General features: G+C 42.4%; 2 protein-coding genes across 2 annotated transcripts; both read left to right on the forward strand.

Moving 5' to 3' along the window:
- Positions 1-2,059: 2,059 nt before the first annotated feature.
- LOC122774718 (proline-rich protein 2-like) lies at positions 2,060-2,860 on the forward strand. The gene has a single exon (XM_044034196.1). The coding sequence runs from the start codon at positions 2,060-2,062 to the stop codon at positions 2,858-2,860; it is 801 nt and encodes a 266-aa protein (XP_043890131.1).
- Positions 2,861-5,538: 2,678 nt separating this feature from the next.
- Positions 5,539-9,749, forward strand: cxcr3.1 (chemokine (C-X-C motif) receptor 3, tandem duplicate 1). Its single transcript, XM_044033365.1, has 3 exons — positions 5,539-5,654; positions 7,246-7,644; positions 7,724-9,749. Exons 1-3 carry the CDS (start codon positions 5,607-5,609, stop codon positions 8,459-8,461), a joined length of 1,185 nt encoding a protein of 394 aa, XP_043889300.1. The 5' UTR covers positions 5,539-5,606; the 3' UTR covers positions 8,462-9,749.
- The last annotated feature ends 3,004 nt before the right edge of the window (positions 9,750-12,753 follow it).

The raw sequence follows: 12,753 nt of genomic DNA on the forward strand, positions 1-12,753 counted from the left end.
GGTGCATGTATATTTAGAAGAAGGGAAATTAAATAACTTAACTTAACTTTACTTAACTTCACTTCACTTCACTTTACTTCACTTTACTTTAGTTAACTTAACTTAACTTAACTTAACTTAACTTTACTTCACTTCACTTCACTTTACTTTACTTTACTTTACTTTACTTTACTTAACTTTACTTCACTTCACTTTACTTTACTTTACTTTACTTTACTTTACTTTATTTAATTAATTGGATGCATGTGTGAATAAAATGTCATCTATAACTAAATTTGCTGTGTTTTGGTGAACATTTATAAGCTGGGCTGCTAAAATTTGAAGGCTAAAAAGATAGTTTTTTTTTAACAACTACTGCAGCAAATGTCACACAGGAAATCCTCAGTAAAGCTGCGGCTTCTGTCTTTTTTTTCTAGTGAGAGAGAGTTTGGTGGTTTAGAACCAACAGAGGATGTTTAGTGATCTTTATGTGGTGGGTGCTGTCAAATCTGAAGAAAAATTCCAACTCTGATGGGGGAAATGTTTTCAATGAACTGAAGTGTAGACCTGAGCAAATACACCACCAGTCAAATACACCACCAGTCAAATACACCACCAGTCAAATACACCACCCGTCGTACACAGAGAACTGTTTGATTTCCATAGATGGATAAGGAGGTAAAGCTTGATGAGGTAAATGAGGGGGGTAGTTTTCAGTAGTGTTACAGCTCTGCGGTAGAAGCTGTTGTTCAGTGTTGTCATGCGGGCCCTCAGTGTCCTGTCACATGTTCCTGAGGGCAGGGGGGGTTTAGGAGGCTTTAATGATGCCCTTGACCCTCCGGATGCAGCGGGTTTGGTAGATGTCCTCGAGTCTGGGGAGCTCTCAGCGGTGAGAGCTTTCCTGTTCTCTGGGGTGCAGCCAGAGTACCACGCTGTGATGCAGTATGGGAGAAGTGACTCGCTGGCTGACCTGTAGAAGCTCACCAGCAGCTGTTGTGGGAGTCGTGCCCTCTTCAAGCACCTTCGCAGGAAGTGAAGCCTTTGAAGACCTTGGTGTTGACGGTCCAGGTCAGGTCGTGGCTGAGGTACCTGATGTTCTGCACAGCCTCCACTGTCTCGCCATTAATGGTGATGGGCTGATGGACGAAGGGCTTTGGTCTCCTCCTGAAGTCTAGGATCATCTCTTTTGTTTTGGCTGCGTTGAGGATCAGGTTGTTCTCTCGGCTCCAGCTCACCAGGTTCTCTACCTCAGTCCTGTAGGCGGCCTCGTTGTTGCTCGTGATCCTGCCTACCACGACGGGTGGGTTTGCAGTGGAGAGTGTGGAGAGGGAGAAGAGGTCGGGCTCAACACACAGCCCTGTGGTGCACCGATGCTCAGGGTGATGCTGGAGGAGACCTGCCTTCCCATGCACACTCATTCCTTATTTTTTTTTTTAACCTGTCCTGTCTAGTACCCAGGGCATGTAATATGATTGACTGCATGCCTTTTGGTGTCGGACAGATTTGATATGTGCAGGACGAGTCTGGGATACTCATAACTGCAGTATTTTTATTTATTCGTTTTATGATTATGTGTTGCGGGCAGCCGGACCGGACAGGGGGACAGGGAGTGGACTGACAAGGGGATGGGGAGTGAGCGGGGAGGAGGAAGGGAGGGGGAGTGAGAGAGAGAGAGAGAGCGAGAGAGAGAGGGAGAAAAAAGAAGAGAGAAGGAGATCGAGAGTGAGAGAGAGGGAGAGCAAGGTGGACAACAGTATAATACATGGGTTAGTACCATTAAATTGAAATGATATAAAGTAGACAGAACATACCTGATAAGACAGAACCTAGGCAACTTAAGGGTGACATTAGTGTGTTAGTAACAGGTTAATAACATTAAACAGTTGAAATTATTTAGCATATACAGAACATACTTTCAGATACAGTTTATATAGTAATTGTTAACGACCACATCAAGAGAGTTTGTCCGGGCTTACAGCAGTTATATCAGTTAAATTTAATTTATCTTAGCGTGTTAGTGTGTGTGTGTGTGTGTGTGATCGTGCATATCACTGTATATGTGCAGGAGTTGTCATTAGGTATGATTGGAATTGGGGTGGGGGACCGTGCCAATGTCCGGCCCGTCCCCAGCGACGGCCACCACTCCCAGGATAGCAACGCATCCGCCCCGCAGGGGGCCCGTCGGAGGAATGCGGGGGGAAAGCCCCCCCCACCCAAGGTCGACCCGAGGGGGCCGACGGCGACAAGACCACGGATAGAGGCCGAACCACCCCACACCCAGGCAGGCCGCAGAGGCCCAGGGTCTCCGCACCCAGAGCCCGCCAGCGCCCAAGGGCAGGGCCAGCCCACCACCGGGGGGAGCAGAGCCCCCCCAGACCGCCCACCAGGGAGGCACGGCCAGATACCAACCACCGTCACCCCCACCGCCCCCCAGCCCAGGGAGGGACAGGCGGAGGCCCACGTAGGGCCACCAGCCAAGGGGGCCCCCAGAGACAGAAGAGAGGCAGACTCCCGAGCCGGTCCAGACCCCCAGGTAGAGGCAGGGCCAATGGTCCAAGGACCCGCCGCGCCCAACCCCGCGGTGCCCCGGAGAGGGGTCCCCCAACATCCAGGAGCATCTGCGCCCGCCGACGACCCCCGCCGGGTAGGCAGACTGCCGCCCACCACAGTACCTTCAGGGAGGTGCGTCATGATGAGCCACAACATGCCTCCCAGACACCCCCCAGACCGAGCGCAGGGGACCCCGCGTCCAGCGACGCCTCATGGCCACCACTGCTGCCCCCACCCAGACCGCCAGTCCCAACACGGCCAGGGGGTGGGCAGGAATCGAGCGCTCAGGAGTGCACCCACGACCACCCCCCCCCCCCCAGCCCACCGGTGATTGATTTGGAGGTGTGTGCATGTGTGTGGTGTGTGATACGATGTATGTTGGTATCTGGGGTGTAGTTAAAATGGCGGAGGGAGATGTGGCACGGGCGTCCCACTGTTGGCAGACAGTGGGGCCGTCGACGTGTCTCTCGCCCACCAGGCCCTAATGTCTAACATGCGATAAAATTTGGGGAAGGGTGGCAGATCATCGGGGGAACGGAGAGTGGCCCCATCATGTGATGGTCCCACCCCACGACTCCCCATCATCTCAGCCACACACCCCCCGGTGTCCTAGATGTGTGTGTTTAGATGTATCATCTGCGGTGGGGGGGGGCGTAGGGGGTGGGCAAGAGTGCCCCCCCAAGTAGGTTGCCAGCTTCCTGACTGGCAGGGCCACACTCATTCCTTATTAACCTAACTACAATTCAGATCTTAGCCCTAAAGCCTCATACGGTCTCCATGACGACTACTGGTGCTGACAAGGACAGTGTTTATGCCAACTGAATCTGTTTCCATTGCAGTTACAAGCATTTACCTTTAATCAATGTGCCAGCTTGATGTGACTGTCACACTGTGACGTTTACAGTGTTTGTCTAACCTCAGCCTGTTTCTATGCACAAATGCTAAAGCTAAAGACAAGCTGATGAGAAACCACCTGTCGTCAGTGCAGCACATCCTGGGTTTCAGGAGGAAACCAATGATTTTCCATCACAGCACTGGAGCTGTTGATCCACTGCTGCCTCCTTCAGTACGTGTTCAAGTGTGTTCTTTTGTTACCTTTGTGATGTAAAAAGCAGCAAACACATTCTTCAGAAATCACAGACTGACACAGATTTTATTTTCTGTTACGCGAGCCTTTCGTGAAGTGTCCAAAATCTTTTGTTCCATCCGTGTCGTCGGTGAATAGTCAGCATCCCTGTCTCATCCTGATGAGTCATGACGACCGACTAAAAATACGACTTTCTCCCCTAAATAGAAACGGCAGAGGGAAAACAACGGTTGCTATTCAAACTTTACAATGTGACAACCATGATTTAAGAATCAAAACAAAACAAGCACATGGATGTGTGTGTGTGTGTGTGTGTTTCTTCTTCTTTCAGTTCCCCAAGTGATATATAATCATGGTTTCACAATTTGCTTTTAAGCAAAATCTAAATTTAAGGGCAAACTCACATTCTTAACACACAACACACTATAATCTCATCTCACTCTTCTTCTTTATTTCAATTATTAACACAAGTCTTTTGGCTGAAAAAAGCTGCTGTCTGACTAAAATATGAAGATACCTGTGGTTATCAAAGTGAAACCTAACACACTACATGTCTGAAACCACACTGAGGCTTTTTGTCTGAACATTACTCAATTCACCAACAACTCTTCTGAAAACAGCTTAAAAAGCAAAAGGTCAGACGTGAACAACGTTTCTGTTCTGTGTAAATCATAATTTGGTCGTTTCACCGTCATGCTGTGAGATGTCTGCACACGACATCAGGATGGAAAAACTAGAAAAACAAAGTCTGCAAAACACAACAGGGAAGGAAAAAAAAAAAGGTGTTAACCTCCGCACTCTGCATGAGACCGTGGGGCAGGTGTTTGGTTTGCATACCAGGGTTCCTGTACCCTGCAAACACATGAGCAATACTGAGAAAAAAAAGGTGAGGTTTCAGAGAAGAGGACTGCAACCAGGAACATGATTTAACAAGAGATTTCAACACTGATACACACGATGTTGTAGCATTATTATAGCATTATAAGTGTTGATTAAACTGATTAAGCAGCAGCAGAAGGTTCATTCACAAAGTTCTGCCTCAAATTTGTCTTTCATTCTGGTTCGACTTTCATTTCCTCTCTCGGTCAGTCGTATAGTTTCCACTGTTCTCTTGTTACACACAAATGGACACATTTGATGTACAATTACTATTATTACTTTTATTGTATCATACATTCATAATCAAAGATAATAAACGAACCCAGCCGTGGGAGGGCCAGTGCATTCCTTGTGCCTGTGCTACGCAAACGTGAGAGTGGTGTCAGGAAGAGCAAATCTATCCCCAAATCTGCTTTTGGAATAAAAAATGTTTTTTATAATCACATCATTCATTTCACTATTTTAAAACAGGTAACGCTGCATATTCTGATGGTGGTCTTTTGTTTAAATGTAATGTAGTTGCTCAGCAGGCTCTAAAACAGTGTGGCGTTCACCGTCATCAAACTCATATCTTCTTTTTTTTAATCACACTGACAATAACAACTGTTTGAAGTGGGAGCGATCTGTATTTGGTTTCCACTGGATCAGAAACAGACCATATGAAGCAATGTTGGATTAAATGTGCGAGTTCAAAGAAATGACACGCATCAGTTTTCTTGGAACGTGAACCCACTTATGGAAATTCAAATAAATAAGTTCAACATCCCACTGATCTAAGGCCGTGGTTCACCAAACATACATACATTTCATTTGTGTTCATCTAGTGGCTTGATGAAGTTCTGTTTGCACTGAACGCTCAGCACACACATCACGCTGTATATTTACAAAATCTGCGTGAAAAGTGCTTGAAATTGAAATCTTATTTTAAACTTGACCTTCTTTCTTCTTCTTTTTGTTAAAGAATAGCAATGACTGCAACAGTAATCATCAAACGCATGTGCATGTGCTGCTTCATTATCATGTCAGTGGTGGGGGGCGGGCTTTGAGTTGGGCTTCCTTTGTGAAGCACTGACATTGTTTCTGGAAACACAGAATTCTATAGTGTAGTCTTATGAACCTGCTCTCTGAACACAATATAATGGCACAGAATTTTAACTGGGTAAGTCATTGTGTTTCATTTTTTGTTTTGTTTTTTAGATTAAAAAGGTTTGAGAAGGTTTTGAAATCCACATGTGTGTATTGTTCTTTACTCTATTATGTTAACTGTTTCACTGTATATTGTATATATTTCCATATTGTCTATTGTTGTATATTTAATTTCATTCAAATTTTTTTGCCTATTTTACTGTTTTATTTTATATTATTTTATATCTGTATCTTTACCTCTAGTTTCCACTCATGTATTCTGATTCTGACGATTATTAAGGAATCTAATTAGCATATGTGCATCACACACACACACACACACACACACACACACACACACACACACACACACACACAGACTGCAGATGTAATCTCTTACTATAAAGGAAACAACTTTGCTTGTACAACAAAATGTGTTCTTTACCCTTCAGAGTATGAATACTATCATTATATATGAAGACATATAGACAGTGTGTGTTTGTGTGTATATAAACTATAGGATGGGAGGACACTTTGGGAAAGTGAGGATATTTTGTCTGGTCCTCACAACTTTAAAGGTTTTTGGAGGTTTAGGACTTGTTTTTTAGTGTCAGGGTTAGAATTAGATTTAAGTTTAGGGTTAGGTATTTAATTGTGATGGTTAGGGTTAGGGAATGCACTATGTCTATGAGTGTCCTCACTTGTGTGTGTGTGTGTGTGGACAGCCTCTGGTTATAATGATGGAGCTGTCTATTCTGCAGACTACAGATAACACATGAATGGCACAGTGATGGAACCGCATTGTATATCATATTGATAAAATCATCAAATTTGAACGTTGCCATTTTTATTTCGGTTCCCTGTAAGTATCTTTTCTTTCCGCTAAATGGGAAATAACTTGTTTCCTCTTCTTGAACATGTGCATTAATCTCTCTTCCTCATCTACGCGCAGAGCAACAGGGTTTTTAACGCATGGACCGTGACTGTGCTCTATTGTAATGTGACATGGTTTTATATATTACGTGGTGATGCACACGTCTCTGTCAATGACTAACACACACTTATCATTGCTCATCAGCATAAACCATTCAGACTAGAGTGAAGAATGAGTGTAGTATTTAAGATTGACTGTAAATTAGAAGCAAACAGTTGAGCTTGATATTATTTTGTACATTTCTCATTTCTCAAAAGTACCTGCTCAAACTCCACATCATTTAAATATCTTGATAAAAGCTAGTATGTGAGTCATCACGTATGAAACAGTTGTCAGAAACTGTTATCTATACATTTATTAGACTTTTTTTCAAGTGAATCTTGACTTTCAGTGTATGAAGTGTCAGAATAAGCAATGATGAGGCACAGCTACAGTCATTATTGCTGCTTTGAGACTGAGCATGTGTGTTTTACTGTAGAACGTTTGTGATTCCAGTCTTTTAATGTCAGTGTCCCACAGAGTAAGTGTAAGTATAGTGTCAACGTGCAGCCATCAAAATATCACCAAATATTTTGAATAAACGGCTCATTCCAATGTAATCTCACATGTAATCTTGAAAGCTAGATTGATAGATGGCACCACCACGTGGTTGGAAACCAAACTGACTGACTGCAGACTTCTTTCTCTGCAGAGCACGTTGATGAAGACAGGTGCCAGGATCACAGTGGACGACGATCAACCATTTTGGGAGGCCTATGACAGCCTTTACAATGATACGGATTATAATGGCAGCTGCTGTGAAGGCGGTGACGTGTGTGACCAGGAGGAGGCCATGCATTTCGAGGCGGTGTTCATCCCAGTTCTGTACTCTGTGGCGTTTGTGGTGGGCATCCTGGGAAATGGAGTGCTGCTGGGAGTTCTGGCCCAGAGCAGGAAGTGTTGGAGCGTGACGGACACTTTCATCCTCCACCTGGGTGTGGCCGACATCCTGCTGCTGGTGACCCTACCCCTCTGGGCCGCAGAGGCTGCTCAACGGGAAGGCTGGACCTTTGGTACTCCTCTGTGCAAGATCACTGGGGCCCTTTTTACGGTAAGAAAAACACAAATATGTTTTCTGATGTGAACATGTTGCAATTATTTTAAACTTCACTTCTCTCTCTCCCTCTCAGATCAACTTCTACTGTGGTATTTTCCTGCTGGCTTGCATCAGTCTGGACCGCTACCTGTCCATTGTCCATGCCACGCAGATGTACTCACGTAGAAACCCTTGGGTTGTCCAGGCCAGCTGCTTCTCAGTGTGGCTCTTCTCACTGATCCTCTCCATCCCCGACTGGATCTTCCTGGAAGACGAGAGAGACGGGAGACGAGAAAAAACCGAGTGCATTCGCAACTACCTCAAGTTTTCTTCTCAGTCGGTTGGTGAGTGGCGACTGGCCTCGCGCTTGCTCTACCACATTGTGGGCTTCCTGGTCCCTTCAGCTATCCTGATCTTCTGCTACTCCTGCATTCTGCGCCGGCTGCGCTGTGGCAACCAAGGCCTCCAGAAGCAGAAAGCGTTCAGGGTGATTTTGTCAGTGGTGGTGGTTTTCTTCCTCTGCTGGACGCCGTACAACATCACTCTCTTGGTGGACACTCTTCACACCAGCAACAACACCGACAGCTGTGACGTCAGGACAACTCTGGATAAAGCCAAAACCATCACCTCCACCATAGGGTACCTCCACTGCAGCCTCAACCCCATCCTGTATGCATTTGTGGGAGTGAAGTTCCGGCGTCAGCTCCTCGACATCCTCAGGTCTCTGGGCTGCAAGATAAAGACGAGTGCCACACTGAAATCTGTCGTCAGCAGCAGGAGGAGCTCCTTATGGTCTGAGTCTGCTGACACCTCCAACTCCATCGCTATCTGAGTACCAGAGGTTAAACACGTGAACACACTCCAGCTGCAGGAGGCTGGAAAAATAGTTGATTGTTTAGTTTGACCTGTTTTAGGATCAATGCCCTCTGACCTGAGCTCCTCTCATCAGATTAGTGCAGACATGTGCACTTGTTTTATAAGTGACAGATGACCCAGAGTGCTTCTCTCCTCCCACAGCCCAAAAACCTGCAGAGGTTATTTGGACACTTCCCATAGTTGTGTATGTGATCGTGAATGGCTGTTCATCACCACACGTTGGTCCTTCAATGGACTGGCGACCCTCATGTGGAGCCAGTGCGATCTCTCCATCTCTGAATCTCCTTGTTGATACTGACATGTGTTTTATTGCATTGCGTCTAATTCTTTTTGACTGTTTCCTTTATTTAGGTTTCTCTCCAGCCAGCGTGTCCATGTGGACCCCATCAGGGTCATATTTGAGGTATAATTTGAAGTATATTTGCTCACTTCAAGCTCATGTCCACTTAGAACCCTTTCAAACTGAAAGTCAGAAACAGGCACACATATCATATGCTAGAAAATGACTCAAGGGGGGAAAATGCTGGTAGACAAACAGGTAGATGATCAAATGACACGGGGCAGAATATACATTATACTCAAGGTTGGGGCTCACAAGCTACGGGTGCAAACAATAAGGGTGGGGTTAGAAATCAGGCCAAGTAAAGTATCTGACATGAGAAAACAAAGTGAATACCAAAATAAAACAGTAACTCAATGACTAATGAGTGAAAGAACCAAAAACGTCACCTCAACAGGTGACAGATGTCACAGGAGCATTTTCTGGTCAGAAAAGGCCACAGTAACCATGGAAACTTTTGAGGTAATGCAAGGAGGTCTATGGGTACCCAGACCTGTGTAATCCATTGCTCAAAGATACATAAACATAAAAATCTGGGTGAACTGCCAGTGAGAAATCGTTGCTTCTGGCCAGTGCATGACAAGAAACAAAAACAAATGCTGCCTACTGTGCCTTTGATAACCCTGATAATGTGTACATAAGGACCGAGACATGAGCAGCTGAGCATACATGTGTTTTATATACCGCTCACATGTTGTATAGTGTTTTCGTGAAACCGCGACATTATTATGATCACATGATCTCCCTCTGAAACTGAGCTCATGCACCTGCGCTTACACACTTCCTCTGTCAGCTCCACATACTATAGGCTACTGTGAATATCAAAGCTTTACTTTTACATATGTTTTATACTCACTCATTTTTTTTAAACTGCATATTTCATTGTGTTGTTGTGTAAGGAATAATCAAATATGGAATAAAATGTTATTTTCTGAATCATAAACACGTGTGTTTCTCAGATCAACACAATATCAGACTTCCTAACTAAGAACGCTAAATACAGAGGAAATCTATTGATCAGTATTGAACATAGAATTGTCTTATTTTCTCATGTGGAGATACGACTCCAGCTGACCCCAGATGGTGGCACTGTAGCGCCACAGTCACTGCAGTCAGACACACATATCACACGTTAGCCTAAGTGACTGGTTTTGATATGTTCTTGACCAAACATCAAGACATTAGAAGGCGTTGGAACAGCATCTGGAAGATCACATAACCTTCCTTTGAATGAAAATGCTTTTTTTAATGCCAAAAATGAAGTTCAAAGGCCCATTGACAGCAGAACCCTGAGAATGTCCTGTTTGCAGGGTTCACTCTGTGCTGACCTTTGTCACCAGGACAGATCTATAGGTTTTAATGACCTATGTCTTTGTGGATGTAAACTTTACAGAATAAGCAAGGAGTCAAGGTTTATGACTTCATTGTTTTGACTTCCTAGGATATAGTAATGACATTCATATTCATTTCTGATACCTCTCGTGCAATATCTTATATCTTTATGAAATATGACAATTGCCGCTGCCATGGAGGTTATGTTTTTGGGCATGTTTGTCTGTGAGCAAAAAAGTAAACATATTTGACTGATCATTTCTGGGGGAGAAATTACGAAATTTTGGTGGTGATCCTTTGCGAGACAAGGGAAGGCATTTACACTGCGTGAAACTGAAAGAAACTAATGGGAGTTTGATTCCTACCAGTCTGTATTTATGGGGGGTATATTGGGGGAGATGTGCAGTTGAATGAAAAAAAGTTGGATATTTTAATGTAACTCACAGCCAGAGGAATACTACCATCTAGAAATCAGTGTTACAAGTGTTTTGTATTTGCTCCACATAATAATCCAACTCATACACACACATATGGACTTCATTTAGAGATTTTTATTGTTGTTCATCCACACAGAACTTTACATCTGGGAATGCGGAAGAATGATAATAAGGTTTGGACACACCTAAACTATTCATCCAAACATCTTTTTCTATTTTCAGTACTATGATATTAATTTGAGATTTTAGTTTCTATGTGTTATAAAGTTAAGATTAGGGATTATAGAAAAAACTATGAACCCACATAAAGCGATTTCAGTGGAAACGCATTTTATCTCACACTGACTGGAAATTGAAACTGTGCTACAAAGCAACCACACATTCTAGACACATGTGGTTAAAGGGACAGGAAACACACATGAGCAATCAGGTTGTGACTTGTAGATGTCTCCAAGTTCACCAAAACCAATTCTGTGAAGTTAAGTCACGGAGCTGATATAAGACTGCAACAGTGATCGTGCCATTAAAAGATCTCAGCTTTAAATGCACTCATACACTTTCTTTGGTGAAATCAAACTACACATTGTAAAGAAAACAACTCACCTAAAATGACTAAAATGTCACAAAATAATACGACAAAGTCATGTTATGAAACGATTACAAAAGACACGTTACTAATGTTACAAAAACATGTTGCTAACATTACAAAAAAAGGTCACCAATGTTACAAAAACATGATGCTAACATAAAAAAAACATGTCACTAATGCTACAAAAACATGTTGCTAACATTACAAAAAAGGTCACCAATGTTACAAAAACATGTTGCTAACATTACAAAAAACACGTCACTAATGTTACAAAAACATCATGCTAACATAACAAAAAAAGGTCACCAATGTTACAAAAACATGATGCTAACATAAAAAAACATGTCACTAATGCTACAAAAACATGTTGCTAACATTACAAAAAGGTCACCAATGTTACAAGAACATGTTGCTAACATTACAAAAAACACGTCACTAATGTTACAAAAATATGATGCTAACATAACAAAAAAAGGTCACCAATGTTACAAAAACATCATGCTAACATAACAAAAAAAGGTCACCAATGTTACAAAAACATGATGCTAACATAAAAAAACATGTCACTAATGCTACAAAAACATGTTGCTAACATTACAAAAAAGGTCACCAATGTTACAAAAACATGTTGCTAACATTACAAAAAAAGGTCACCAATGTTACAAAAACATGTTGCTAACATTACAAAAAAAGGTCACCAATGTTACAAAAACATGTTGCTAACATTACAAAAAACATGTCACCAATGTAACAAAAACATGTCACTAATGTTACAAAAACCTAAACTATTCATCCAAACATCTTTTTCTATTTTCAGTACTGTAATATTAATTTGAGATTTCCTGATAGTTTCTATGTGTTATAAAGTTAGGATTGGGGATTATAGAAAAAAAACTATGAACCCACATAATGCGATTTCAGTGGAAACACATTTTATCTCACACTGACAGGAAATTGAAACTGTGCTACAAAGCAACCACACATTCTAGACACATGTGGTTAAAGGGACAGGAAACACACACGAGCAATCAGGTTGTGACTTGTAGATGTCTCCAATTTCACCAAAACCAATTTTGCATGGGAGGCAAATCTACTCATCATAATAGGTGTTGGAGTTAAGTCACGGAGCTGATATAAGACTGCAACAGTGATCGTGCCATTAAAAGATCTCGGCTTTAAATGCACTCATACACTTTCTTTGGTGAAATCAAACTACACATTGTAAAGAAAACAACTCACTTGTATTAAAATGTCAAAAATCATGTTATAAAACGATTACAAAAGACACGTTACTAATGTTACAAAAACATGATGCTAACATTACAAAAGCATGTCACTAATGTTACAAAAACATGTTGCTAACATTACAAAAAAAAGGTCACCAATGTTACAAAAACATGATGCTAACATAACAAAAACATGTCACTAATGTTACAAAAACATGTTGCTAACATTACAAAAAAGGTCACCAATGTTACAAAAACATGATGCTAACATTACAAAAAAGGTCACCAATGTTACAAAAACATGATGCTAACATAAAAAAACAT

The sequence above is a fragment of the Solea senegalensis genome, linkage group LG9 (genome assembly GCF_019176455.1).
Source record: "Solea senegalensis isolate Sse05_10M linkage group LG9, IFAPA_SoseM_1, whole genome shotgun sequence".
In the NCBI taxonomy this organism is placed as follows: domain Eukaryota; kingdom Metazoa; phylum Chordata; class Actinopteri; order Pleuronectiformes; family Soleidae; genus Solea; species Solea senegalensis.